The sequence below is a fragment of the Phacochoerus africanus genome, chromosome 6, assembly GCF_016906955.1.
Source record: "Phacochoerus africanus isolate WHEZ1 chromosome 6, ROS_Pafr_v1, whole genome shotgun sequence".
NCBI classification, from domain to species: Eukaryota; Metazoa; Chordata; class Mammalia; order Artiodactyla; family Suidae; genus Phacochoerus; species Phacochoerus africanus.
The window spans coordinates 111,035,687-111,062,131 of record NC_062549.1 but is presented as its reverse complement, the minus strand read 5'-3'; the positions used below and the strand labels follow the sequence as shown (position 1 = coordinate 111,062,131).

The window sequence follows — 26,445 nt, the reverse complement described above, 5'->3', positions numbered from 1 at the left end:
GAATCCTTTAGGTTCTGAGTATTACGGTGTGGAAGAAGAGAAAACGGCGTAGAGCACCTTCAATTCCAGGAAACTTGGGAAAGAGAAACTAGCACGCCAGGCTAGTTCCCACCTTTGGCCATGAGGTTGGAGCGGCCGCGGTGTCTTGCTGGGGACCAGCCCTGGCAAAGAATCCGAGCCCCCTCGCGGCCGAACTGCCCGCCGAGGCCACAGGTCCCTTTAAGGCGTCCTGCGGGCAGGAGCCCGGGAGCGAAGTGGGCGGGAGCAGGGTTAGCGAGCGCATGCCACGTGACGCGGCTGCCAAGTTCGTTCGCGAGTTTGACAGAAGTTTGAATTGGACTCGGGGGTTTTCTGCAGCCGGCAGGGCACAGCGGCGGCCGCGGCCTCGGCGAGCGTGAGCAGCAGCGCCCCCACGACCCACCCCGCCAGCCTGGATCCCGGGCCATCGACGGTCGCTCGCGTTCCGGCTTCGCCCGCCTCCCGCTCCCCGGGTCAGCAGCCCCCAGCCCCACCGCGATTCCCGCAGCCCCCGCACCGCGTCCCGGCCCCGCCGCGCCAACATGTCCTCGACGGAGAGTTCCAGTCGCACCGAGGACAAGTCGCCGCGCCAGCAGGTACTCCCCGCGCGCCCCTGGGAGCTTTCTCACCGCCCCTTCGCCACCTGGGTGTCGGGTCGACCCTTATTCCGCCCCTCTTCTGGGTGTGAGTGGGAGGAAGGGGGCCGGCGATTTCCCGGGTCCCCCACCGTCCTGACCCGGGGCCGGCCCTGTCTCCGCAGGTGGACCGCCTGCTCGTGGGGCTGCGCTGGCAACGGCTGGAGGAGCCGCTAGGCTTCATCAAAGTTCTCCAGTGGGTGAGTAGCTGCCCCAGCCGTGGGCTATTTCGGGAGCCTGGACTGTGACGCTGACCCGAAGCAATGCGGCCGGAGTGGGGGGCGGGGAGGTGCTGCGGCGGGTCCCCACGGAAGGGTGGGGGGCGGCGACAGGTGGGCGGGGGAGGGGCGGGCTGGGGCTGCTTCCCCAGCACTTGATGGCAGGCGAATGAAGAACGAGGCACGCGGAGTCCCGGATTCGGTCCTTCTATGTGCAAGGAGCCTTTGCCCAGGGCGCTCACATTTCACCCAGGCGAGCGGACCCGGCTGTAACCTTTCCAGAACTCTGATCCTGCACATACCGCTCGTTGGTGGCGGGAGGGGGGAAGAGGACAAGGGGGATGAGGAAAGCTGCAGAGGGCAGAGGAGGGAAGGAGGCAGGCGATGGAAACCATCCTGCCCCCAAACCCACCATGACCTGACTGATCCTGGAGGTGGGCTCGAGGGACAGGGTCCTGGCTGGCTGTGGCCTTGTTGAGGTCACTGGAGTAACCTCTCTCTGTAAGTGCGAGAGTGGATGAATGAATGTATATGGTTCATGCTGTAGGATTAAATAAAATTTTAAAAAATAAGACAGTAAAAACCAGTGTGACCAAAATGTGGCTCATAGCATAAAAAAAAAAACAACAACAATAACAACAGAAAACAACAACAACAAAAAACAAACATGAGTTGGAAAGCTGTGGCCCTGGGTTCCAGACCTGGACCTACCTACCCTACCCTTTCTATCTATGTGACCTTGAGCAAGTCTCTTCTTTGGACTTGAGTGTTTAATATCAATCAAAGGATCAGACCGTCCCGAAGGTCCCTCTCTGCTCTAAATGGGTTGGCCTGTTAGAACCTTGCCCTTGGTTAGACTTATCCTATGACCTTGAGGAAATCTGCCTCAGTTTCCCCTGTAGTGTTATAAGGGAAATAGCATGTCTTGCCTCACCAGTACTTAGAGACATTGGCATGCTCTCTGTCCTTCTCAGTGCCCAAGGCCTCCTGGATATAAATTAGGAAGGTGGACAGGGGCAGTCACTCTTTCAAACCATAAAGACTTGTTGGGAGCATTCAATGCACTATCACAGAGATTTAAGTTAGACAATCCACACACCAAAAGGTGTGTGAATAACTTAATTAATGTGCTTTCAGCACAGAATTCAGCTAGGGAATGAGTTGCCATTAATACTGAGGAGGATTGTGTTCTAAAGGGCTTTTTGACTCACTGGAGACAGGAGGTAGCACTGTGTCACTGATTCTTAAATCATCCTTTGGATGAGAAGCATCAGATCTGGAATTCAGGGGCAATAGTGCATTTGGGGTTATCTCTGGCTATCTGAGACCCTGACTGGGGCTGCAGGCCAGCCTGCGGAACTCCCAAGTGCAAACTCTGGAACCTGATGGGAACTTTCCACTCTTCCTACTGCCTCAAGAGCAATTGGAACAATTGCTGACTGAGCTCTTACCCTCCCCCCCAATTCACTTCTTTGACCCACTACTTGAGTACCTAAGGGGGCCATATAAGAATAATATTAAGGGAGTTCCCATGGTGGCTCAGTGGTTAATGAATCCGACTAGGTACCATGAGGTTGCGGGTTTGATCCCTGGCCTTGCTCAGTGGGTTAAGAATCCTGTGTTACCCTGAGCTGTGGTGTAGGTCGGAGACACGGCTTGGATCCCGAGTTGCTGTGGCTGTGGCTGTGGCATAGGCTGGCGGCTACAGCTCTGATTAGACCCCTATCCTGGGAACCTCCATATACTGCGAGTGTGGCCCTAGAAAAGGCAAAAAGACAACAAAAAAACAAAAAAAAAAAAAAAAAAGAAAGAAAAGAAAAAGAAGAAGAAGAATATTAAGGCTCCATGTGACGGCCGTCCAGAACTAGGGAACCATTATGAATGATTCAGAGGAGCAGAACCTGAAATGTAAGGGTACAATTTTATCATTAAACCAGACAAAAGGATCTAAGGGAAATTTGAGAAATACTGTCAAGGGATGAGGGAAACAATGAGGTTATTAGACCATGGAAGCATCTTCCATGGGGGATTCGAGAGCTTCCTTTTTCAACCCTTCTATCCTCTTCTCAACGCATCTCCAACCAATACCCACAATGTTTCTATAAGGCTACACAAAGCAATGTCCAGTCTCCTCTCATAGTTGGTTCTGATCCCTAAGAATCAAGAGCTATTTGGCTTTTTTTTTTTTTTTTTTTGGCCGCACCTGCGGCAGGTGCAAGTTCCCAGGCCGTGGCGTCAACCCGCACCACAGCAGCGCAGCCTGAGCCTCAGCGGTGACATCACCCAATGCTTAACCCGCTGTGCTAGCAGGGAACTCCTGACCTGTTTGACTTTGAAGATCCTCAACTTCTTAGAGAGGAAGTTTTGTCTTTCATAACGCTCAATCCAGGAATCCCGGGCTAGACTCTGAACTGAGCCTTCACTCAAAGAGTAGCATCATAAAGAGACGTGATTTGCTTTTCCTGCCATTCTGGTAGCTTGAACTCGTTGTCTGAATTTCACTTGCCCTGAGTCTTTTCAGGTGAACTAATGTAAAAGGACATGGGAACCAGCATCAAAATGACAGTGATTTGGGACTTTTTATTCATTTCCTGCTTAGATGGGCGGACCAAATACTCCTGACCAGAAAAGGGGGAGCAAAACCACTCACAAAGCTTGCAGTTACTGTAATAATACAAAACTTTTGTTGCTACTATTACTAAAAAGCAAAGGTTTTACAGGAATCCTGGTGAGATAAAAGCAATGTTATTCTTGGAGTTGACTGGTGGCTCAATGGGTTAAGGATCCAGCATTGTCACTGCTGTGGCTCAGGGAACCTCCGCATGCCACAGGCTCAGCCAAGAAAAAAAAAAAAAAGTAATGTTATTTTATTACTGAGATGCTTGGCTTAGAGTATCTTTTTTAAATTTAACAATTAACTAATCTTGGAGTTCCCGTGTTGGTGCAGCAGAAACGAATCCGACTAGGAACCATGAGGTTGCGGGTTTGATCCCTGGCCTTGCTCAGTGGATTAAGGATCCCACATTGCTGTGAGCTATGGTGTAGGTCGCAGATGTGGCTCGGATCTGGCATTGCTGTGGCTCTGGCACAGGCTGGCAGTGACAGCTCCGATTTGACCCCTAGCCTGGGAACACCCATATGCCGAGGGTGCGGCCCTAAAAAAAAGGACAAAAGACAAAAAAAAAATTAACTAATCTCATCTCAGTTCCAGTTCTGACGTCTCACCAAGTCTATACTAAACTAGGAAAATGACGTGGGCATAGACATTATTGGAGAACTGTTTTTTTTTTTTTTTTCTTTAAGCAGACTTTGAAATGATGGGCTTTGGTTTAAATCTAGACTCCTTTGCTTTCTAACTGTGAAACCTAGGGTAAGTGATTAAATCTTCATGGGCTGCAGTTTCTTATCTATAACTGAGAGTAAGCTCTATCTCATGAGCTCACTGGGAGGGTGACAGGAGGTCATATCTGGAAAGCACTGGAACATTCAGGAAGACTGGGGAGCCTGGCAGTCTAGGAGGTAGTCAGGAAATGTTGGTTACTGAACCTCCCCTTCTCCCTAACTTTCCCCCTCTGCAGACTGTCAGCTAGAGTTGTCCTGGGGTGAGGTTATTCAAATATCCCTGCCAAATCCTCCTTTTGAGGGTAGAGTATGAAAGAATCTCCTGGATTCCTCAGTCACTGTTCCGATGATGTCATTTTATCTTTAACTGGGGGTGCCCCTGATCAGTAATTCCCCTTTGAGGTGCCAGAGTCACTTTTTTGGGTTTGGAGTCTCTGTATTGCAAATAAGCTATTCCAGTAAGTGTGGGGAATGTGAACGTACACCATCCAAGTCCATAAAAACCAATGATGATTGTGGGGATGGGATTTGGGGGGAGAGCTTGTCTTCCTTGTGCCCTGCACTAACTGCAGATGTTAGTGTTCTCGGAACTGACAAGGGATTGTTACCAATGAGCAAGTCAGCAGCAAAGTGGAGCCTCATTCTTAAACCAGCAAGGTTATTCCACTATCTTCCCAAAAGAGCTGCAGGGGCCAGAGGAAGGCAGTGTATGGCCATCGCTGTCCCCAAGCAGCGCAGGTCCACAAGGAAGCTGGTTGGTAACCAAACTCTGGAGATCCTCCTTGTCTCGGGGTCTCCATTTGTCGTTGGCTCCTAGTCTTTTTTTTTTTTTTTTTTGACTTTTAGCACCACATTCACGGCAAATGGAGGTTCCCAGGCTAAGGGTCAAACCCGAACTGCAGCTGCCAGCCTCAGCCACAGCAACGCCAGCCAGATCCAAGCCGTGTCTTTGACTTACATCACAGCTTATGGCAGTGCCAGATCCTTAACCCACTGAGCAATGTCAGGGATCGAACCTGCATCCCCATGGATACCAGTTAGATTCATTAACCACTGAGCCATGACAGGAACTCCTTGGCTTCTATTCTTTGTGACCAGTTTGTTCATCTCAGAGCCTTATGCTTGGTGACAGGGGTGGTTTTTCTTTCCCACTCTTCCCTGTAACTCAGGCACCGGGCACTTTAGAAAGACAGAATGTCGGGTGCCTAAAAGTGGAGGGGGCTGGGGGAGGGTGTCTTTCTCTCCTCCTTCCTCCTTCTTTGCAATCCTCCCTGCACATAGTAAAGATCTCTTTTTTCAGCTGTAATAACTCTATGATGCAGGGCTTTGTTTTGGTTTCTATTTGAGCATGCATTTTCCTTTCTGGATGCAAACGCTCGAGAGCAGGCACCAGGTCTTATTCATCTTGGTTTCTGCAGCATCTGGCATGGAGTAGATGCTCGATAATTCCTTGTTGATTAATGAATGGATGATGCAGAAAGAGCACTGAACCGGGAATCAGGAGCTGTGAAGTCTAAGCCTGGCTCTCACACCGGCTAAATGTGACCTTGGGAAAGTCACTTAATCTTTTGGGACTTCAGTTTCCACCTCTGTGAAATGAGACTGTTGTGCTTGATAATCTCTGAGATCCTTTTTGCTCTGCTGTTCTGTGAACCTGTGAGATTTCCCTGAGCTTCTTCCATCCATTCACTTACGTAGCAAACTGTCACCTGTTATCTGACACCATCTAACTGTGTTATGTTCAGATTTAATCACATACTCTGGTTAGTAAAATTACATATGGTATTTAGAGACTCTTGACTTTCAGAAGAGAATATGGTTAATACTATAAATGACATCTTTCTGAAGACGGTCAGGAGTGCCTGTCAAGGGAGTGGCAAGGTTATTGTGGGTATATTTTGCCCATAGAGGACTCATAAAGCAGGTTCAGCTTTTCAGAACCTCAAGGTTGTCATCTGGACATAACAGAACTTTCCGTGATGACAGAAAAGTTCTACAGTATGTGTTGTCCAGTATGGTACCTGCTAGTCATAGGTGGCTATTGAGCAGTTGAAATGTGGCCAGTGTGACTGAGCAACTGAATTTGAAATGTCATGTAATTTTAACTAATTTAAATGTAAATAGCCATACTTGGCTAGTGGCTACCACTGTGGATAGCACAGCTCTAGAGTAGGAGCTCCATGAAGACAGAGATGTTTTTCTCTTTTGTTCACTAATAAATCACACTGCCAAGACCAATGCCTGGTACAGAGCAGATGTGCAGTAAATGACATCTTTCTGAAGATGGTCAGGAGTGCCTGTCAAGGGAGTGTGGTAAAGAGAAGGCTGCACAACGGACTGCTCACTGCCCCGGGTTAGGAGCACCTACTTTTGGGGGAACCTGTACAAAGCCATTCACTGACTAACTGCCAACAAGTAAAAATATGTTCCACTATCTGCCCTTCCTAGAATGTGACACTCTAATTGTGTCCAGTTCTGGACACCAGGAGCTAAGAGGAACAAAGAAACTTCCAGGAGGAATCAGAGAACCAGAGCTGACAAAAAGATTAGAGAATTCTTATGAGCAAGAACTAGGGAAGTTCCATTGTTATGCCAGGGAGGCACCTTGGAGTATGTAAGGGTAATGATGCAGAGGCTTTGGGGGACTTTTGTGGGGACTTTTGTGGGGACTTCTCTCCAGTTCTGTCAAGAAGATGAGCAGCTAGGGCTCTACTGCAGCTTCCGTAATTTAAGTCAGGTCGGGGGCTGATTCAGGCATTGTGGAGAGGTTATACTCTCTCCTTTCCTGGATGACTTTTAAAATGGAGACAATTCTCATTTTTCTGAACTAAACCTCCTGGGAACAGAGAGGTGCCCATTATGACCTTTAGAGAGGGGTCAGCAGAGCCAGCATGGAGAAGATCTGCCAGGCCCGGCGATGCAAGGCGGGGCCGTGGCACCGGACACCACCCAGGGGCAGAGCACAGCTGCTGGCAGACCCAGCCAAGAGCACACTGAGAGCGTTACCTTCAGAGAGCGAGTGAGCAAGAGAATCACAGAGCTGGAAAGAGCCTTTGGATTGCCTGCCCCAGACCCCTCCTTTTACAGAGAAGGAAACTGGGACTCTGAGAAGCAGAGTGACTTAGTAGAGGTCACCCAGCTGGTCAGTGACAGGGCCAGGACTAGGACCCAGATTTCCAGACTCCCAATCCAGGTCTCTTTTCACTCCACAACACTATCAAGCATTTTCCAAATATTGCACACACAACTCTATTCTCTAAACTCTGGATGCAGGACCAGGACATGGATCAGCTGTCTTTGAGGTGTTTAATGTCCGAGACACTGAGTCACAAAGAAACTTACAGAAAATGAGCAATTAACAGAATAAACTCTCTGCTTAATACAAATGATTACAGCCAATGGCAAGTGCACAGGAAGCAGGGCCAGAACAGATGATGTGGGAGGAGAAGAGATTTCAGTTTCTCACCTCCTTTTCTAACCAAAGTGTGTCTCCCCAGAAAGAAATTCGAAAATCATAGGATGAGGGAATTTCATTTCACTCAAGACAGGAGGTTTGGTAAAATGCGATGAAGGGTGAAGAGGAAAACAATTCGAGTGATCTGAAACGCTTCTGGTTCTTAACACTGAGAGATGGCAGCATCAAGAGATTATAAAGGGAAACACCACTGGGGAGACAGCAGAAGCCGATAAGGCAAGTGGAGGGCACTTGACTCTGGGCTTGAGCCAGGACTGCCAGCATCGACCCAGCCAGCACGTTGCTGAAAGAAAGGTGCCTTTGGGGGAAGGGGAATTAGCTGGTGCTACTGTGGGACAGCAGCCCCTGCCCCTTGACCCCTCAGAAGGCTTGGCAGAAGTTGTCCCCTCCAGCTACAACTTCCACTGAACCAGGAAGCCACTGGAAGTTAGCACGAAGGTAATGACAAGATTTAGTGACGACTTCAAAGGAGAAATGGAAAGAATTCCATGCATACCTGATCTAGGTTGGTGCAGGGGAATCAATTTCTCAGGTGCCTCTCCCTTGGGAGGAAACAAGTCCAATTTTGAGCTAGAAGTTTCCAAAGCCCAAGATGGACAGGTAGTTTCCCAAGATGTGTTAGTCATCGTGTTAAGGAATACCTGTCTCAATGTCACATCCAGTGGGGAGACCTGAAAAGGGCCCATTTCTCCCTTTTCACCTCCATCCCAGGTACCACTCAGAGTCAACCTTATTCATTTGGCTCTGTGGTCCGGCATCCTGTGCAGTGAACACAGCCCCTGAGGCTGGGGGACCAAGGGAAGCCATGGGTCCCTGGCCAGGGGGGACTCAGTTAAAGAGCCTCCTGGCCCCTCCCCTTATCTGTACCTGCTGAGAGTCAGAGGGCGGTTCTGAAGGGACAGATGGTGGCCAGCTGAGGCCTTCTGACTCTTAAAGGGGCTCCGCTCTCCCTCAGCTCTTTGCTATTTTCGCCTTCGGGTGCTGCGGCTCCTACAGCGGGGAGACAGGAGCAACGGTTCGCTGCAACAACGAAGCCAAGGACGTGAGCGCCATCATTGTTTTGTTCGGCTATCCCTTCAGGTGAGCAGGAATCGATTCTCACCCCGCACAGCCTCTCTCACTGGATTGGCAGGACCTGCTAGGTCTCTTTCTCCTCCAACCTAAAGATCTTTTGTTAGGTGCCACTCCAGCTTCAGATAGAATTCCGAGGCTCTGATCCTTCCTACTCTTTAGGAATTTCAGCATGCTGGCCAGAGAAAAATATAAGGGAAACTCAGATCTTTGCTATAATAATGTTCCAGTCCATGGATAACCAGTAGCAGGTAACAGGAGCTGTTATAGAAAGAACCCGTGCAGTGTGGAGTGAAGGGTTGGGCAGGTCTCTCTGACCCTTGGCAGCCTCTTCCCTGCCTTGAAGGTGAGGAAGCTTGTCAGTAATTAGATCCTCAAAAGCTGATGAAGTGTGCTTACCTGTACCACCAGAATAAAGGAGGCACACCTTGACCAGGAGATAGAAGAGAATACTCCTCCCTGGGTATTTGGGAGCTTAGGGAAGGGGGGAGCCCAAGTGTTCAGGGAGCAATGGAGACAGGTCTCACCCTTACAGAAATTGCTAGAAGCAGCAGCCACGCTAGATTAGCGGTCTCTTGTATATAATAAGGTATTTGTTTTTCTCCCTTGATTTTGTCCCATGTAGTCTCATTGCAGGACCTGGATATAAGGCCTGAGAATGGGAGATGATGATGCTAACTTGGCCACTGTGGCCCAGTGCTTTCCCAGGGGCAGAATGAAGCTCATTTCCCTGGTGGGTTGACTACCGGAAACAGATGGACTGTATCTATTGTGGTTGTGAGCCAAAGGGTCCTGGAGAGACTAGGAGCTATGCAGGGTCAACATATCTGGGCAGGGGGGCCGAGTGTGGGGGTGGTGGCCGAGTGGGAGCTCGGGTCTGCCCAGAATTCCAGGGACATTCCTGTCTTGACTGCACAGTTTCCTCCAGAAACTTTCCTCCATCCATGCCCCTTTTCATGGCCCTGTGAGAGTCCCCAGGGGAGCACAGGGCTGCTCTGGGGGCAGGGAGAGCCCACTGCCTCCACAGGGAGAGGCCCCTGAGCTCAGGGTGGGCTCCCTGCTCCCCCGCAGGTTGAACCGGGTCCAGTATGAGATGCCTCTCTGCGACGACGAGTCCACCTCCAAGACCATGCACCTCATGGGGGACTTCTCTGCCCCCGCCGAGTTCTTCGTGACCCTGGGCATCTTTTCCTTCTTCTACACCATAGCCGCGCTGGTCCTCTACCTGCGCTTCCACAGCCTCTACACGGAGAACAGGCGCTTCCCGCTGGTGGTGAGTGGGCACGACCAGGAGGGATGGGGCAGAGACACTGAGATGTACATTCTGGGCTGAGGACAAACACGGTGGCTTTCCTGGGTCCCTGACACCCTGATGTGGACCTCTTCAATCTCCCTGCCAGTTCGTCGCTCTTGGTCCCTTCAGGTGCTGGGTGGGGCTGCCACTGTCCCTGGGGCCGGTGGAAGGCCCTTGTCCCAGGGCTCTGCCTCCACCAGCTTCCCATCACTCGCTCTGCTCACAGGAGGCACAGCAGCATCCAGAAGCAGGCTCTGGAGTCAGACTGCCCAGGTTCAAATCCCAGCGCAGTCCCTTACTAGCTGAGCGCTCTCCACAAGGGACTTAACCTCTCTAAGTCTGTTTCCTCAACTCTAAAATGGGAATGAGATGATAACTGCTTAATAGGGTTCTGGAAGGATAAAATGAACATGCATGTAAAATATCTGGTATATAGTTAGCCTCAATTAGTGCTAGTCATTATTATTTCCCTGTTACTTTCTCCTTGTCCCAGGCATGCAGGGGAAAGGGTGCCTTAGGAGACCCCGTTTATCTCCTGCAGTCTGCCCTCCCTCTGCCCTAGTTAGAGCGGGGCAGTGGGGATCAGAGGAAAGCCTGAGAGGTGGGGTGGGTGGCAGGTTTAGGCTACTTGGGTTTGGGGATGACACTGACCAACAGACGCCATGGAACATTGCTGCCTGACCTCAATTCTGAGGGCCTGGGCAGGGGTGGCCCTGGGTGGCAGGATTCTCTTGGTGGCAGTGAACAGATTCCCCAGGATGACCTGGAGTCCCTGAAGCTCCAGGTGTTGGGTAGGATGGGAAGAGGCAGCTGTCCTGGGACACCAAGACCCTGGCGCATGTTGTCAAGAGGAAAAGAAGTATGGGGTCACATGACCTTTGTTTTCCTTTCCTTTTTTTTAAAAAAATGTTTTTGTTTTTTTAGGGCTGCACCCGAGGCATATGGAAGTTCACAGGCCAGCAGTTGAACTACAGCTGCCAGCCTACACCACAGCCACAGCCACGCCAGATCCAAGCTACGTCTGCGACCTACACACCACAGCTCACGGCAATGCTGGATCCTTAACCCACTGTGTGAGGCCAAGGATCGACCCCGCGTCCCCATGGATACCAGTCGGGTTTGTTTCCGCCGAGCCACAATGGGAACCCCTGTGGTGACCTTTCTGATTGTATTTCTTGTCCCTCTGCTCCTCCCAGGACTTCTGTGTGACTGTCTCCTTCACCTTCTTCTGGTTGGTAGCTGCAGCTGCTTGGGGCAAGGGCCTGACTGACGTCAAGGGGGCCACACGGCCATCCAGCCTGACCGCCGCCATGTCCGTGTGCCACGGAGAGGAAGCTGTGTGCAGTGGCGGGGCCACGCCCTCCATGGGACTGGCCAACATCTCCGTGGTGAGACCGGTGGTCCCCGAAGGGGTCTAGGGGAGGGGGCACTATCTCAGCTGCCCAGGCCTGTCACCACAGCAGGGGCTGAGAGGAACAGAGAGGGTGTCCCCGCAGCCGATACCCCGGCACCTGCAGCCAGTGCTTCCTGTGTGCCTAATGCTGGCTGCTGGCCCCTGGCTGACCCTGAGGGACATTTGGGAAGGGGACACCCAGGAGCCACGCAGCCTCCTGTTCCTTTCTCCTTCTGTACTCTGCCTGTCTGGGGTCAAACCCAGAGTGAGTGAGAAGGGGCTTACTCAGGCCTCCAGACTGGGAAAAGGATTTGAGCAATGCTGGCTCCAGCTGGTATGCACGTGTTTGGCCACTCTAGCTATTGAAACAGTGAGATATCTCCATATCAGTTGCTAAATAGCTGAGGCCCCGAACTTTTCAAATGCCCTCTGTCATCCCAGCCACCTCAGCTCTGCCCTGAAAATGGCCCAAACCTCTCCAAGGACCAGCAACTGAAAGGTTTAATTCCTGGCACACCAGGGAGCCTTCTAGACCTTGCTGAAACCCTGCTAAAAGGTTTTAACAGCCACCCCCCCCCTCAGCATTTTACTGTAAAAATGTTCACACGTACAGCAAAGTTGAAGGAATTTTACAATGAACACCCACACACCCATCAGCTAGGCTGTACCATTAACATTTCACTAGACTTGCTTTATCACATGTTGAGCTGCCTCTCTTCATCTATCAATCCATCTTATTTTTAATGCATTTCAAAGTTAATTGTAGCCATCACTATATACTTCCCCCTAAATACTTCCTGCTGGTAGGTTTTAAAATATTTTGATATAAAATATTCAGATATAGCCAGCTGGGTCGCTGCCCACTACCCTAGGGAAGGAGCACCTTGGACAGCTCTGGCCCCACCCATCCAGATGCTTCGGGAAGCACCCAGGGGCCCTGCCTCCTTGCTGTGCTTTGCATGATGCTCCACTACAGGAGCCAGATTCTCCTAGTGACCAAGCCACAACTTGGGTGCATGCTCTGGATGGACAGAGTTAGACACTTTTTTAAAAAATGGCATATGGAAGTTCCCAGGCCAGGGACTGAATCTGAGCCACAGCCGCAATCTACGCTGCAGCTTCGGCAATGCTGGATCCTGTGCTGGGCGGGGATTGAACCCATACCTCCGCAGCGTCCTGAGCTGCCACAGTCTGATTCTTAACCCATTGTGCCACAGCGGACTCCAGAGTTAGACACCAGAGAGCCCCTCAGTGGGTGATGGTCTTAAACCCTGCCTCTGTATCCAGTTCCCTTTGAGTCTTTCTGTCTCCTGCCAGCCCTCCACCCCAATACACAGGTCCTCCCCCTCCCTGTAACCATGATGCCCTCCTTCCTATTCTCACAAACCTCCTTGATGTCTTTGCAGCTCTTTGGCTTTATCAACTTCTTCCTGTGGGCCGGAAACTGTTGGTTTGTGTTCAAGGAGACCCCATGGTATGGGCAGGGCCAGGACCAGGGCCAGGGCACCAGCCAGGAGAGCGCAGCTGAGCAGGGAGCGGTGGAGAAGCAGTAAGCAGCCCCCACCCGGCTACTCCCGAACAGGACAGCACCTCTTCAACCACCTCCGGCCTCCGGGACCTCCCTCTTCTTCCCTCTCCACCTTCCCTCCCCCAGCATCTGGGCTTTGAGCTTTGAGACGTTTTTTGCCAGATGGGCAGGCATCAGCTGTCAGAAACCTGGGCAGCCCTCCTGTGGCCTCGTATCCCTCCTCTTGCTGGAGTCCCTGGATGGCAGGAGCTCAGTGCTTCTTGTCTCCTTTCCAGACCTCGGCATCTTCCTTGGGGGTCTTACTTGTATCCTCACAGCTTCTGAGAACCAGCCTCTGCCACAGGCAACACATGGGGTCAGGAGACCCGAGACTGGTTCCTAGCCGCCACTTCCATCCCTCTGTCCACCTTCAGTGAAAGTGGGGGGAGGGGAAATTGGCTGGCAGGCTTTTCCTTTGCATGGAGGGCCCACCAGTGGTTTAGTGATCCCTCTTCCATGGCTGTCATCAGGGCTCCGTGTCAGCCTGAACGCGGTAAGCTCCCCACTCTCTCCTCTGGCCTCTGATTGCCCACGGAGCCCATCCCGTGGGAACCCAGGAGGCAGACTAGCCTAGAAAATAGCCCTTCAGAGGGTCCCAGTGAGGCTGAGACTCAGTGGGGAGCAGATAAATTGCAACTGAGTTGCAACTTCAAGAAACTTAAGCCAGAAAATTGCTAGGGAATCAGTTTTTTTCTGCTCCCTTAGTCCTCCTACCCCTCCAGGCTGGAGCCCTTTCCCCCAAAGCTCTAAACTCATACTTGCCCTAGAAACTCCTTACTATCCTCCCTGTCCCCCTTCTTGGGCTTGGTCTCACATGTGGGACACAAGAGGAGGGGTCCCTAGGAGCATCTCCATGTCAGCCCTCCCCACCCCAGCCTCTCTGTCCATCCTCCTTCCCCAGCCTCTTGGGGCTGAGGCATTCAAGATCCTTTTTGAAGTTGGTCCAGGCCTTCCTTTCATTCCTGCGGGGCCAGAGAGGGGCTTTGGAAGGGTGAAAAAGGACCACCATGGGTCTAAGTTGCCCCAGAGCCCCAGGATATGAATGGATGGATGGGCCCATTTCTTCCTCACTCTCTGCTTGTCCCCCCCGCCCCCTCGCCCTGCCCTGCCCCTTCAGGTCTGGCCCATTTCATCGTTCTCCTTCTTACCTTCACAAACAAACATGCCCTCTCCCTGTACCCTCCACCCCTCCCCTGCTTCCTCATTTGTTCCAGGCTCTACCCCATCCCCAGTCCAGGGCAGGCCGGTGCTATTGGTGCTTCTTTACTTCGGGACCCAGTTCCATATTTGTCTTTGGTGTGTCTCTTCTTCCTGACACCCCCTTCAGTGCCTCTCTGGACGCCAGGGCCTCAGAGTCAGTGCTGACCGGATAAGGGCCATGTGTCTGCCACCCAGCTCAGAGCACTGCAGTCTGCTCTAGCCGTAGGGCTGCCCAGGGAAGAACGAAGAAGGAGGAATCCAGCCATTTTCCAATGCAGTGCCAATTAGCCCACGCATCATCCCAAAGGTGAAAGTGCCCTGTGCCCGTCTCCTCTCAGGACCGAGTCTACCCCTCCTACATCCTCACCCCACTAAGCACCCTCCACAGGAACCTGTGCATTACTGGGGTACCCAGGCCGCAGGACCTTTGACTTCGAGCCCTTCGTTTCTTCTTTGGGTCACATTTTCCCCACTTGACAGAGAAATGTGAGATTTACATCTTCAAATGCTCCACCAGAGTCCTTCAAGGAAACTTTACCACACTTGTTTTTTCAACTTGGGGGAAGAGATTTGAGGAGGGAACATAGGAGATGGGGAGGAGAGTGTTTCTAAGTCTGAACCTCTCTCTGTCCTGAGCTGTCCCCAAGGTTACTCAAGGACAAGAGGGGGGACAGTTTTGTCTACAGCTTCAGAGACACAAAGAACAAAAGGGTGATCTTCATTTTCCTCCAAGCTGGCCCCTGGGAGGGTCTGTAAACAACTTCTACTGGAACTTTGTTTGGCTTCTGTGTACATTATTTATAATTTATCTGAAATATGATGGATAAAGTGTTCTCATTTGGGGCCAAAGTTACTAACTGGTCCTTCAGCTAGGGAAAGGGGTGAGTGGGTATGCACGCCTGCCAAAGAGCCCTAGCCCAGAACTTTCCCTAAAGCAGAGAAGGCTCTTTCTCCTCTACAAGAGGCTGGCTTGCTTTCAGCCAGAAGAGCCTTGACTTCGGCTATGGCCTCTCCCTCCGTGGCCGCCCTAAAAGGAAAGGCTGCTTCACCTTGTTACCTTCAGAGGGCTGGCCTGGGCCACATGCTGAGGGCCGGGCTATCCTCATAGGACTCACGTCCCCTCCCACCAGGGCTGGCATCACCACTTCGCCAAGTGGGGCCTGAGGTAGGAGAAGGTGTCTGGTTTCTCCAGCTGCTGCGGGAGGCCAAAAGGCAGGGCACTTGCCCTTTGCCCCAGTAAACTCTGGCCCTGCCAGTGTGCCCACCTAGGACCTTTCCTGAACATGAGTTCTCTCCACCATCGTGGTCATAGGTGTCCTTCTTCCGGGATTGCAGGTCGGGGTGGGGCGGTGGGGGGGAGAATGTTGCATGTTGTTTTCTGGTGCTTGTTACTATACATTTGAATAAACAGTGCTTCAAGCATTTGCCACGAGGGAGCCAAGAATGGAGCCCTTCTGGGGATTTTCTTTCCTCCTCCTTCCCTTTAAGTTCTTGGACAAATATCAGCATTTCCATCAAAACATCATTCCACTCCTCTCCACTCTGCACACTCCCCCCCCCCCGCCCCCCACAGTGGAGTCTGCAGGCTGAGGAGTTGTTCCAGGCAGGCCCCAGGCTGGTGACATCTCCTCTTTTGGTGGCACCAATTAGTCCAAAGTCATTAAGACTCATTAGTAAATTTAGAGCAAACTCAAAAGGCGCGAGATAGTAGCTTCCACAATGCTGTTTCCATTTGCTCTCCTACCATCTGTGACCTAGACAGGCTTCCCATCAGGAGATGAGAGCTACGTGCTTTGCCGAACAAACTTGCACCTCTTTCCCCTTCCGACAGTCAGTCACATGCTACATTTACATCCCCTAGAAAAATACACTTAGGCACAATATTACATTCAATGTCACCAGGTTCCCGGACCTCTTGGGAATCATCTGTGGTTCTCAGGTTAAGAATCTCTGCCCTCAGAGATTGTATTGAAGTACTTAACTTTCCCTGGGTGAATATGAGAAGAAAGTCCGAGGTCTTGACGTCACAGACCTTGACTTATTCGCCTCCAATTTGGTTTCCCCATAGATGAAATAATGAATACGGGGTGAGGTGTAAGTTGTTGAGGAGGGAAAGAGAATCAGTTCTCTCTTTTCTGATGTGATGGTGTGGGGGGTGGGCTTTTGTCTCTTGATCGTGTGAAGGTGGGAAGGAATGTTATCAGCTGAGAAGAAGAAAGAGGTGGATGATTAAGGTTTTCCCAGGCCTTTGCAAGGAAAATGACAGATCTGATGAGCAATCACCCTATGCCGAGGCTCTGGTAGCAACCCTTCCAGCAGAGAAAATATTCGTTAGAAAAAGAAGCCAAATTGATGGATGGAGCCAGGGTCCAGCCAGGGTTTGGGAAGAGGCAGCACAGGGTATTGATCGCAGTTATCGGGAGGAGAGAGACGGATCAGCAGAGATGCTGCAAACACCAGCAGCCTCGGGGCCACCCCAGTTCCGGGGCTGGCTCGGGCTCGGAGATAGCTTTCTGTCATCCTGACAGGTAATCTTGGTTAGCTCAGCTAAGTCCTCCCAAACCTAGACAACGCCACTCCAACCCTCTGCTCTGCATCAGGGCAGCGTGGGTTTCCCACACAGGAGGCACAACACGAGAGTTGATGACCCTCCCCCACTCCAACCCTTGTGTCCTTCAGCACATCCTACAGACCCCCTCCCTTTGCCCTTCGGATTCACAGCGCCCACCTCACTGCACCTACCCTATTCGATCTACAGGGAAGCGAAGTCGCTTCGTGGCCGCCAGCCCAGGAAGGGGCGCCAGCCAGCTGGCGGAAGCACAGCTTAAAGGGGCATCTTGGGCAGAGAGAGGTTTGAGACTGAGGTTTGTGTGCAGTGAGCTTGGGATAATGAGCTGGTAGCACAAAGGATGTGTGCACAAGGGTTAGGAGCAGAGGTCCTGGGGCTTTGGTCTCTTTCCCCCCCTCTCCTGCAATTGTGCATTTCGAGGGGCTCTCGCTGCGAGCTCCGTAGGCAACTGCACCACCTCTAAGACTACATTTCCCAGAAGGCTACTCAAGAGGGAGAGTGAAGTGAAGGCGTCCAGTGCTGCGCTTGCGCAAAGAGTGAGCTGAAAAGGTGGGAAGGAGAGGAGAGGCGTGCCCGCGGCGAGGATGCGGGGAGGGGGCCGCGCGGCGGCGGCGCCGGGGCGGGCGCGCGTCCGCGGCGGTGATGGCGGTGCGTGAACGCGCGGCGGCAGCAATGGCCGCTCTGGAGCGGCGGGTGCCGAGTCTCGATGACTTCGCGGGACAGAGCTGGAGCTCGTGGGTGGAGCGGGCCGAGCTGCCTGCGGCCGACGGTGAGTGAAGCTCCCCTAGAGTCCAAGGACCCCATCACTGTCTCCCCTCCCCCCCTCCGGGCCCCCGCCAGCAGAGGGGAGCCGCCGACGGGAGCCGCCGTCCGGCTCCCCGGCCCCCCAAACAAAGGACCCGCCGGGTCCTAGTGCCCGCCTGCTCCGCCACCTTCGCGCCTCCGGGTCCTAGTGCCGGCTCTCCGCCAGCAGCCCACCCTGCCCACCTCTGCCTCTGCCGTTGCCCAATACCTGCCCCCACATCTGCTTGCCTTTATGTTTCTCCTTGCTTGCTATCCTCCAGCTCCCGCCTCTCCTGCACCTGCCTCGAGCTTTCCCTATCTGCAGCAGTCCTCTCCACGTGTTTCCCACGCACCCCACTTCTGTGCCCCCCTCCCAGTCCCCCTTGTTTCTTCGCCTTCTGCCCCACACCTCCTGCTCCTTTTTGGCATTTGCCTGCTGGCTGCAGTGCCACCGGACCCCCCCCCCCCGCATTAGTTCGTTGGTCCATCCATTTATCCATCCTCCCTTTCTCCCTCCTTCTGTCCATCCATCCATGCCTCCAGCCCTCCATCCTTTCCCGGGCCTCTTACCCTGCCTCCCAGGCTCTCTCTCCTGACCCTCACCTTCTCTAGGCCCCCGAGTGCTTTTGGTGAGCGGCCTGACAGCCCCTTCTCCTGATCTTTGTCTCCTGGGCCCCAGGGGGCATCTGGCCTCGTGGCCTTTGGGGTGACAGCAGGCATCACGCCCCTGAAGAAGTTTACAAGTGAGAAGAGGTGGAGGAGGAGACCACATGGAGCGGTCTCTGATGACACTTGTTCTCCTCTGAGACATCCAACTCCCAGCTCAGTTCTGTCCATCGCTGCATTTTAACCAACTTAAGGGTGGGAGCTGGCCCTCGGTTCTTGCATGCCTAACCCACCGCCCCTCATAGCTGGAGATTATATAAGACTGTCAGTGTTCTTCTCATTCTAGAAAGGGGCAAGTCTAGTCTATTTGTAGGTGTCAGAAGCAGACCTAAGTGGAAGCCCAGGCCACCTCAGAACTGCCCCATGCTGGGTGGGCAAGGATGGGGCCATTGTCAGGGTCTGGGTGCAATGAGAACCGGAAATGGAATCAGACGGGTTTGGTGACTCAGAATTGATTTTTTTTTTCCAAGGGACAGGGAGGGGGCGTAGAGGAGGGAGGGGAGAGAAGTAAGGCAGGGGGATGGGGAGAGAGCTGCTTTGCACAGCTAAGATGTTTTGTCATCAACAGAAACTGAGGTACAAGGGCAACCCTTGCCCACCCACCCCCAAAGAGGAAAAGGGGTTGTGTGGATGACCAGGGGGACTTTGAAGATGCCCAAACACCCCAAGACAGCAGCTTCTCTGCTCTGTGGCCATCCTCTCAACACAAGACCTGAGAAGCTGGGTGTAACTTTGACAGTGTCATAGCCACCCAGGTGGAACAGAATTGGGGATGGGGACCTGGGAGAGTATGTGTTTGGGATTCCACAGAAAAGCAGAAAGGACCCACCTGAGACATCTCAAGAAGGGACTCGGGGATCTGTAGTAAAATATATTAAGGACAGTTTCCCATTTAAATGAGGAAGTGAGCCCAGAAAAGCGATACATTACCTGTAGTCACCCAGCTAGTCAGCAGTGGAATCCTGAACTGCACTTTGGAGCGAAGGAACCATAAGAAAGTTATCTGGATCCCTCCTGATGGGGCCGGCTCATTCCAGAGGTAGCTGGTGAAGGAAGGATGGGCACTTGAGAAAGATCTGCTGAAAAGTTCTTTAATGGTCCTGAGCGCCAGGTGCTTGCCAAGAAGTCCGCGCTTCCTCCTGCTTAGCGGCAGACCCTGGACAGGTTGGAGATGGGGTTTCTGGGATGAGAGTGGTCCTTCTGAGCTGTGTTTCTCCTCCAGGGGCTGAGTTGGAGGAGAGCAACAAAAACATGAAGAAGTTGGATGCCATGACCCTCATTAAAGAAGGTGGGAGTCAACACACATTAAGGCTGGGGCCCAGGGTAGACAGGGCCACCTTCGAAGCCCTCTCCCCCCACGTCCCAGGAGGTGGCTGCTCGAAGCAGCAGGTCTGGGGATTCTCACTTTCATAGGTCTGAGTCAGCCCATTCTTCTGGCTCCTGTGACCTATTGAGGAAGCTGCTAAGCATAGGTGTTTGGCACCCACTCACCTGAAAGCCCACATTCTTAGGGACTGGTTAGATGGAACTCTGGAAGCTGGGAGAGTCCAGTCGAAAGCCTGTCACATCGGCCGGGAGGGGAAGTGTCATCTGAGTGGTGGGTGGGATGTCCTCTGATCTTACAGGGAAACCCTGGGGTCCCCGGCCTTGGTGATAAGGGCTTCTGTCATTGCAGACATGTCCATCTTCGGGCACTGCCCTGCCCATGATGACTTCTATTTGGTTGTGTGTAACCATTGCAGCCAAGTGGTGAAGCCTCAAGCTTTCCAGAAGCACTGCGGTGAGGGGAGCCCTAGGGAGGAGCTAGAGGGGACAGGGGAAGGTGAAACATGGAACTCCGAGGACAGACAGGGTCCGTTGGGAGGTCGCGGGGTGACGGAGGGAGGCTTCCGGAATAGGAAGGCGGGGGAGGGGCTTCAGAGATTGTTGCGGGTCGGAGTTTTTGTTTAAGCAAACGTCTAGCTTCTGGTGGAGTCAAGTTCTAACATCTGCAAAGAGCAGAGAGGTTCAGGAAGCTGTAGAATTTTGAGTCTCAAAGGCTCCAATTCAAATGGGAAGGAGGCAAATTTAAACTCTAAGCTTGGGAAACTCCGGCATCTCTATCATGAGTCTGTGAGCAGGGTTAGGGGCTTGGGGACCGAGGCAGTTGATACCACTCACATGTATTACTCTCTCCACCTCCTGGTGACAGAAAGAAGACACGGGCCCCTCAGCAAGCTTTACGCCCGGGCCCCACCCCCACCTCCAGCCCCTGCCAGCTCTCAGAAATGCCATGTAGTGAATGGGCAGGGCCCAGCTTACAGGGCCTCAGGTTCCGCCAAAACCTCCTCCAGGGAGAAGGGCCAGGGGTCCCGGAGCCGTGGCCACCAGCCTCCCGAGAAGACCCAGAAAGACAACCTCTGGTGAGGAAAGGCTGGCGGCTCCCCCCCGAGACCAGCCTGGACCGTAGCCCCAGGCGGGGGTGACCCAGGGGGAGGCGGCTGTGGGGCGATGGGCACAGCTCCCTTCCCATCGCCCCAGGGAGGAGGGTCCCCATTCCCATGTCCCGCACCCCTGCAGGAGCCCACGCACGGTCCAGGGCTGGGAAGGGAGATGGCTCTGGGCTCGAGTCCAGGGCCCAGCCTCCCCCCACCCCCCAGCCTACACCCTCTCTCCATGTGTAGCCTTTTCGTGCCTGTGGTGAATCTGGAGAAGATGTCCAGTCTCCCGAAGCCCGACGGACACGGAATCAGGGTGGCCCCGCCCTCTGCTTTCCTCAGCCAGCCAGGCAGCCTCGCCAAGGACTCCCCTGGAAAAAACCCCATGGCACCCCCTTCTAAAGAACCTCCTGGCAGAGAAGGCATTGAGATAACCCCCAGCGAGGGCCTGAGTCACCGGGCTGAAGGCAGCCCCCCTGAAAAGGAGCCTGGTGGGACCAGGCTGCCCCCTAAAACCCACCGGAAGATGGCTCGTGAGTAGTCGTGGTCTTGGGGGTCAGGAAGGTAGAGTGGGGACTCCTTGAGACTGCTTGGTCCTTGGGTCTGACGGAGACGGGGTGGGGAACGAGCGGGCCTGGCCTTCACAGGCTGCCAGGGTCGGAGCCTCTGGTCATCCCTTGACGTGGACACACGCTTGACCTGCTTGTCCTCTTGGAAGCTCTTTTCAGCCCAGGTCTCCTGATTAAGGCTGAGGGAAACTGTGCCACGCAGCCACCTGGGGCGGCTGACCTTTACCTCTTTTCTCACCTAGATCCAGGACCCCAGACGCCTCCTGCAGCTGGTTTCCCTGGCATCCCAGATGCCTGCAGCTGCTTCTGTTTCTTGTCTTGTCCTCTTGGGGCCTTGGAGTCCCTGGAAGAGTGCCTGGCCTGGGGAAGGGGACGGGATGGTTCTGGTGCCCGGCAGAGAGCTGCCGATGGTCAGAGGAGCTTCTCTGGAAGGGCTGCAGCCCCAGACTTGAGACCAGAGGCTCTCCTGCCTTCGGACCCCCCTCTTCCCAGGCCTCTGGCAAGAAGAGGCCAGACCCGCCCATGGGCCTTCTAGAAGTGGCCTTGGGGATCATGGGAACCACTTTCCCCACAGGGAAGGAGTGCGACCTCAACAGGCAGTGCGGCGTAGTGAATCCAGAGACCAAAAAGATCTGTACCCGCCTGCTGACCTGCAAGGTAACCCCATGCCCACTGTGAGGTGAGGGTGGGACAGCGCAGCCGGCGCCCTGGCAGGGAGGGAAGTGAGATCTTAGCCAAGATCCAGCTCCAGGGATGGGGGTTAAGCCCAGACCAGACGCAGGGAGAGGCAGCGGCCCCCAGCGGGCCCAGCATGCGCCCAGCAGGCAGCGGGCTGCTTCCACCTCCCCCTGCAGAGGAGGGTTCTGGCCCCATGGGGGAGCGAGATAGACACACTCAGGCGCCTTCCCTCTCGGCTTGCCCAGGCCAGAGCACAGCGCTGCCCTCACCACCTGGTGGGGTGCTCAGCTCACCGCCCCTCCTCACCGTCCCCGCTGCTGTGTTCTAGATCCACTCGGTGCACCAGCGCCGGGAGGTTCAGGGCCGAGCCAAGGACTTTGACGTGCTGGTGGCAGAGCTGAAGGCCAGCTCCCGCAAAGGGGAGTCTCCCAAGGAGAAGAGTCCAGGGCGCAAGGAGTCAGCTCTCGAGCGCCCCTCCCAGGAACCCCCCTCCTCAGTCCAGGCGGTGGCAGCAGCGGCTGCTCCCGGCAGCACCTTCTCTGCTCGCACCAAGCAGACCTACCCATACTGTGCACTGCCCAGGTACGTCCAGGATCCAGCGCCCCCCGCATCTTACCGGGGGACACTTGGCCCCAAGCCATCAGGAACCCCTGGAGACAGGCCCAGGGGGCGTCCCAGAAGATGCTGCTCACTCCACCCCGAGTGTGGGGGGAGGGCCCCTGGCAGTGGCGTGGAAGTGGGCGATTCCCTGTTCCTAACCTGGCGTACTGTGGACCCCAGCCTCTCTGTAGTGTTCCAACACCCAGGATAAAAACATTTCCCAGCCGCTCCCACCGGGCCACAAGTCGGAACTGGGGAGCCGAAAGGGTCAGGGTCCCGGGTGAGGCAGTCCTACTGTGTATTTATTCACTGGCCCCTTCGTGTGCAGAGGCTGCGCTGGACCCCGGGGAGAGCCTACCTTGCCGAAGGAGACACACACGCATCTCTGCCTGTAACACGAGGGGCAGACACGAAACACAGGCTCAGCTCCCAGACAGGCTCACAGGAATATGTGATGCACGAAGGGGGTTGAGAGAATTGACGGGGCTGACCAGAGCTGGGTGCACTTAACTCAGAAGATGTTCTGGAGGAGGCGAATCTGGAGCAGATTTCCCCCCTGAGGAGACAGGGGCTGGGAAGTGAAGGGGCTGGGGAGAGGAGCCCGTGGGAGCTGTGGCCCCGATCTTTCTGGCTCTTACTCTGTGAGCTCTGTCGTTCCCTCCCTTCCTGTCCTCCTTCCTCTTTGTCTGACTGCCCAGCAGGGGGTCTGCCCTGGCGTTTGGAGCTTGGCGGGTTCAGGGACACTCCCCACCCTGGCCCATCCTCACATCCCCTTTGGCCCTTCCAGGTCCCGGGCCTCCTCTGAGAGTGAGTTGGATGCCGAAGGCCCTGGTGGTGGTGATGGGGACCCAGGCCTGTTTCCCTTCCCCCTGCCCCGGGGGGGGGCCCAGGCCTCCAGTGAGGAGAGCGAGGAGGAGGGCACATCTGACGACCTCTGCCTCCCCACTGACTGCCACTATGCAAGCCGGCCCCCTCGGCCACAGGCGGTAAGGACCTGTGGCGGGGACCTGGGGTGGGCGGGGGGGGGGCGGGCAGCACCCCTGGCTCACAGCGTGGGCCGGGGAGGTCAGATCCTGTGAGCAGGAGCCCTCCCTGCGCTTCAGGCCCCACTAACCACGTGCTTGCCTTCTGCCTCCAGTTCTGCACCTTTGGAAGCCGGCTGGTGAGTCCTGGATGCTACGTGTTCAGCCGCCGGCTGGACCGGTTCTGCTCAGCACTGAGCTCCATGCTGGAGCGGCATCTCAGCTCACACATGTGGAAGTGAGTCCCTCAGCCCCACAAGATCCCTCCCTAGGCCCCAGACACCCATGGCCTTCAGAAGCCCTGCTTCTTCACACATACCTGGAGAGGTGGCTGGACTGTTTGCCAGGGAGACCCCCGTGTAGGATCAAGAGGCTGTGGAGAGACTTGGCAGCCTGGAGCTGGGCTAAGGCAGGGCGAGAATGGGTCACCTGGGAATGAATCTTAACTCTTACCCATCACTTCCAGGGCATTTCGGGTAACTAGGAATAGATGCTGTCCAACCTGAGAGTGAAAGGGAGGTTCTTAATGGGTCTGCACACTGGTTCATTCTTACCGGTCCCTGTGCCTTCCTCCTGTCTCTCAGTTCCAGCATCTCCCAGCAGATGGCAGCACTGCCAGGGATTTGGGCGATTTCTAGGTGGGGCAGAGACTGTTGTATGTGGATGGGGAGGCCCTCTTGCTTGACTGGCATCACAGTGGGGCTCCCTTCTTATTGCAGGAAGATCCCCCCTGCGGCTGAGCCTCCATCCCACCTTGTCAGCTCCCCTCCGGCTGCTCCCCTGAGCCCATCCTCTGCAAGCAGCTGCCCCCGGCTTCCAGGCCCACCCCCTAGACCCGCCTGCCCAGCCTCCATGCCCCCTGCCAAGGACAGCCTAGTTCCCAGCTACCCTGCAGGCTCCCCCAGTGTGGCAGCCGCCTGCAGCCAGGCGGAATGCATGGGCGGAAGCCAGGCTATCACCTCACCACTGCCTGCCAACACGCCGTCCCCGTCCTTCTGCAAGCTCCCGCCTTCCAAGGCCAGCAAGTCGTCCAAAGGCAAGGACGCGCTTGAGGTGGAGGCTCCTTCTCGAAAGCGGAAGTTATCCCCTGGCCCCACCACTTTCAAACGGACCTGCATCCTGGAGCCCACTGGAAAAGGCAAACCCCCTGGCTGCCGGGGCCTCTCGGCCAAGACTAAGACCGCTCTGGGCGTGGGGCTCAATGGGACGGTGGGGCCGAGAGTGAAGCGAGCAGGGCCCCTGGACTGCCGGGGCCCCCCTCATCCGCCCCCTACGCCGGTCAAGGCTTCTCAGCTGGACAGCCAGGGAGGGGCTGGACTCGCAGCCAAGGCCCTGCCGACCAGCTGCCTCTCCGAGGAAGAGGTAGCCAAGAAGCGGAAAAACCTGGCCACTTACTGCCGGCCAGTGAAGGCCAAGCACTGCCAGGCTGGTGCCCCCGCCGACGCGGCCTGCTCCGTGCGCCGCAAGAAGCCGGGTCCGGCCCTGGCCTTTGAGGACAAGTGTTCTCCACTGAAGGTACCAGCCCAGCCCCCTGAAGAGGTCCGGGAAGGGGCGGAGTCAGCAGGGATGCGGGTGGACAGCACACGGGGAAAGTGACAGAGAGGCGCCGAGGACATGTTTGCGCAGGGAAGGGAGGCCTGGGGAAGGGGAGCAAGCGTTCTGGGCCATCTTCTCCAGGGAGAGGGGACCCCGGCTTTGGCTGGCTGGGCCTTCCTCCGTGCCCAGCCCTCTTCCTGCACTAAGGAGATGCTGCCCCTGCCTGTCCCCTTTCCCCGCCTTTGCTTTAATCAAAGGGCCACTTTCTGATTTGGCGGTGGCCCTCACTCCAGGAACTGGAGCTACCTCTGTTCCCTGAAGGAAAGGAAGTTGGACACCATGAGCTCTGATAAGCAAGGTTTGGGCAGTGGCGTTGAGCTTGGGTCCCTGAGCTGTGGCCTGACATGCTGGGCACAGGGTGGGGGGCCAGTCTGGTGCATTGGTTTTGCCTCTGGGCATCAGGGCATGGAAGGGCAGGGCCACAACCCAAGGTCCATGTGCATGTCTGCCCACCTTGCACACATACCCACTGCCAGGTTTTCAGGGGCCAGGCAAGTCCTCTGGGGTTTCTGCTAAAGCCAGCAGCCAGGTTTATTTGCCTCTTCTGATGGGAGCCCTGGAGCAGCATGCTGGGCTGTCCATGTGATCTTAGCCAGGAGGGAGGTATTGGAGGTGGGAAGGGGCGTGCCCTCCTGGCCAAGCACTAGCCAGGTGCATACCAACGCCTTTGGTGCCCACACCAGAGTAGTAAGTTTGACAGTTGCCCAGGGCTCGGGTGTGTGTGTCACACGTGGGCCTGGGTGATCTCTGGGCTGCCTCTGCTGGGGCTGGCATTCGTCTTCCCCCTTGCCCAGTGTTACTCGCCAGACCATCGGGAGGAAATCAGGCCTTACATTTATGGCCCGTGCAGTGACAGGAGGATGGGTAGACCCCCTCCCGCCCCCCAGCCTGACCCTGTCTCTTGCCTGTTGTCTTCCTGCAGTCAAAAGCCCATTAACGAGAAAGTGCCTGCCCACTGCGATGGAGACGCCAGCACCTCCTCCCCTCCAGATCCGGGCCCCAGGCTGCTGCCGCTTTTTATAACTTTATATTATTTTTTTTAAGAAAAAAAAAAAACTCTTTAAAATACCTCAAGACTGTCTCCCTGTTCTGTTGCTGCTAAGAAAATACAAAAACAAACATAGAGAAGGAAGCAAAGAAATGTAACAAAACGAGTGTCCTTACTGTCCCCATCCGCACCCCGGGAGGCTGAGATGATAGGCAGCCAGGCTCCAGCTCCCATCGCTTGCCTGCAGAAAAGTCTCTTAGGCTCGTACATTTTTTGTCCTTTAAAACTGTGGAAACGGCTGGGGGTGGAATCACTGCGGGAGTCTCAGGATGAGGAGGCATGTG

At 54.6% G+C, this 26,445-nt stretch overlaps 2 protein-coding genes across 5 annotated transcripts; both read left to right on the top strand.

Annotated features, from left to right (window-relative positions):
• Positions 1-330: 330 nt before the first annotated feature.
• On the top strand, positions 331-15,050 carry SYPL2 (synaptophysin like 2). Of its 2 annotated transcripts, XM_047785110.1 has the most exons (7): positions 331-614; positions 779-853; positions 8,644-8,768; positions 9,831-10,032; positions 11,250-11,441; positions 12,853-12,995; positions 14,341-15,050. In XM_047785110.1, exons 1-7 carry the CDS (start codon positions 561-563, stop codon positions 14,384-14,386), a joined length of 837 nt encoding a protein of 278 aa, XP_047641066.1. In that variant the 5' UTR covers positions 331-560; the 3' UTR covers positions 14,387-15,050. The 2 variants fall into 2 exon arrangements, with proteins under 2 accessions (XP_047641066.1, XP_047641067.1); XM_047785111.1 differs by lacking the exon at positions 14,341-15,050 and having other exon boundaries at positions 332-614; positions 12,853-13,966.
• A 2,324-nt stretch (positions 15,051-17,374) lies between these two features.
• ATXN7L2 (ataxin 7 like 2) lies at positions 17,375-26,247 on the top strand. Of its 3 annotated transcripts, XM_047785107.1 has the most exons (12): positions 17,389-17,551; positions 19,454-19,519; positions 19,907-20,011; positions 20,423-20,633; positions 20,895-21,181; positions 21,792-21,874; positions 22,224-22,477; positions 23,283-23,481; positions 23,634-23,755; positions 24,237-25,032; positions 25,347-25,411; positions 26,036-26,189. In XM_047785107.1, the coding sequence occupies exons 1-11, from the start codon at positions 17,425-17,427 to the stop codon at positions 25,401-25,403; spliced, it is 2,307 nt and encodes a 768-aa protein (XP_047641063.1). In that variant the 5' UTR covers positions 17,389-17,424; the 3' UTR covers positions 25,404-25,411; positions 26,036-26,189. The 3 variants fall into 3 exon arrangements, with proteins under 3 accessions (XP_047641064.1, XP_047641065.1, XP_047641063.1); XM_047785108.1 differs by lacking the exon at positions 25,347-25,411 and having other exon boundaries at positions 17,375-17,551; positions 26,036-26,247; XM_047785109.1 differs by lacking the exon at positions 19,907-20,011 and having other exon boundaries at positions 17,388-17,551.
• Positions 26,248-26,445: the final 198 nt, after the last annotated feature.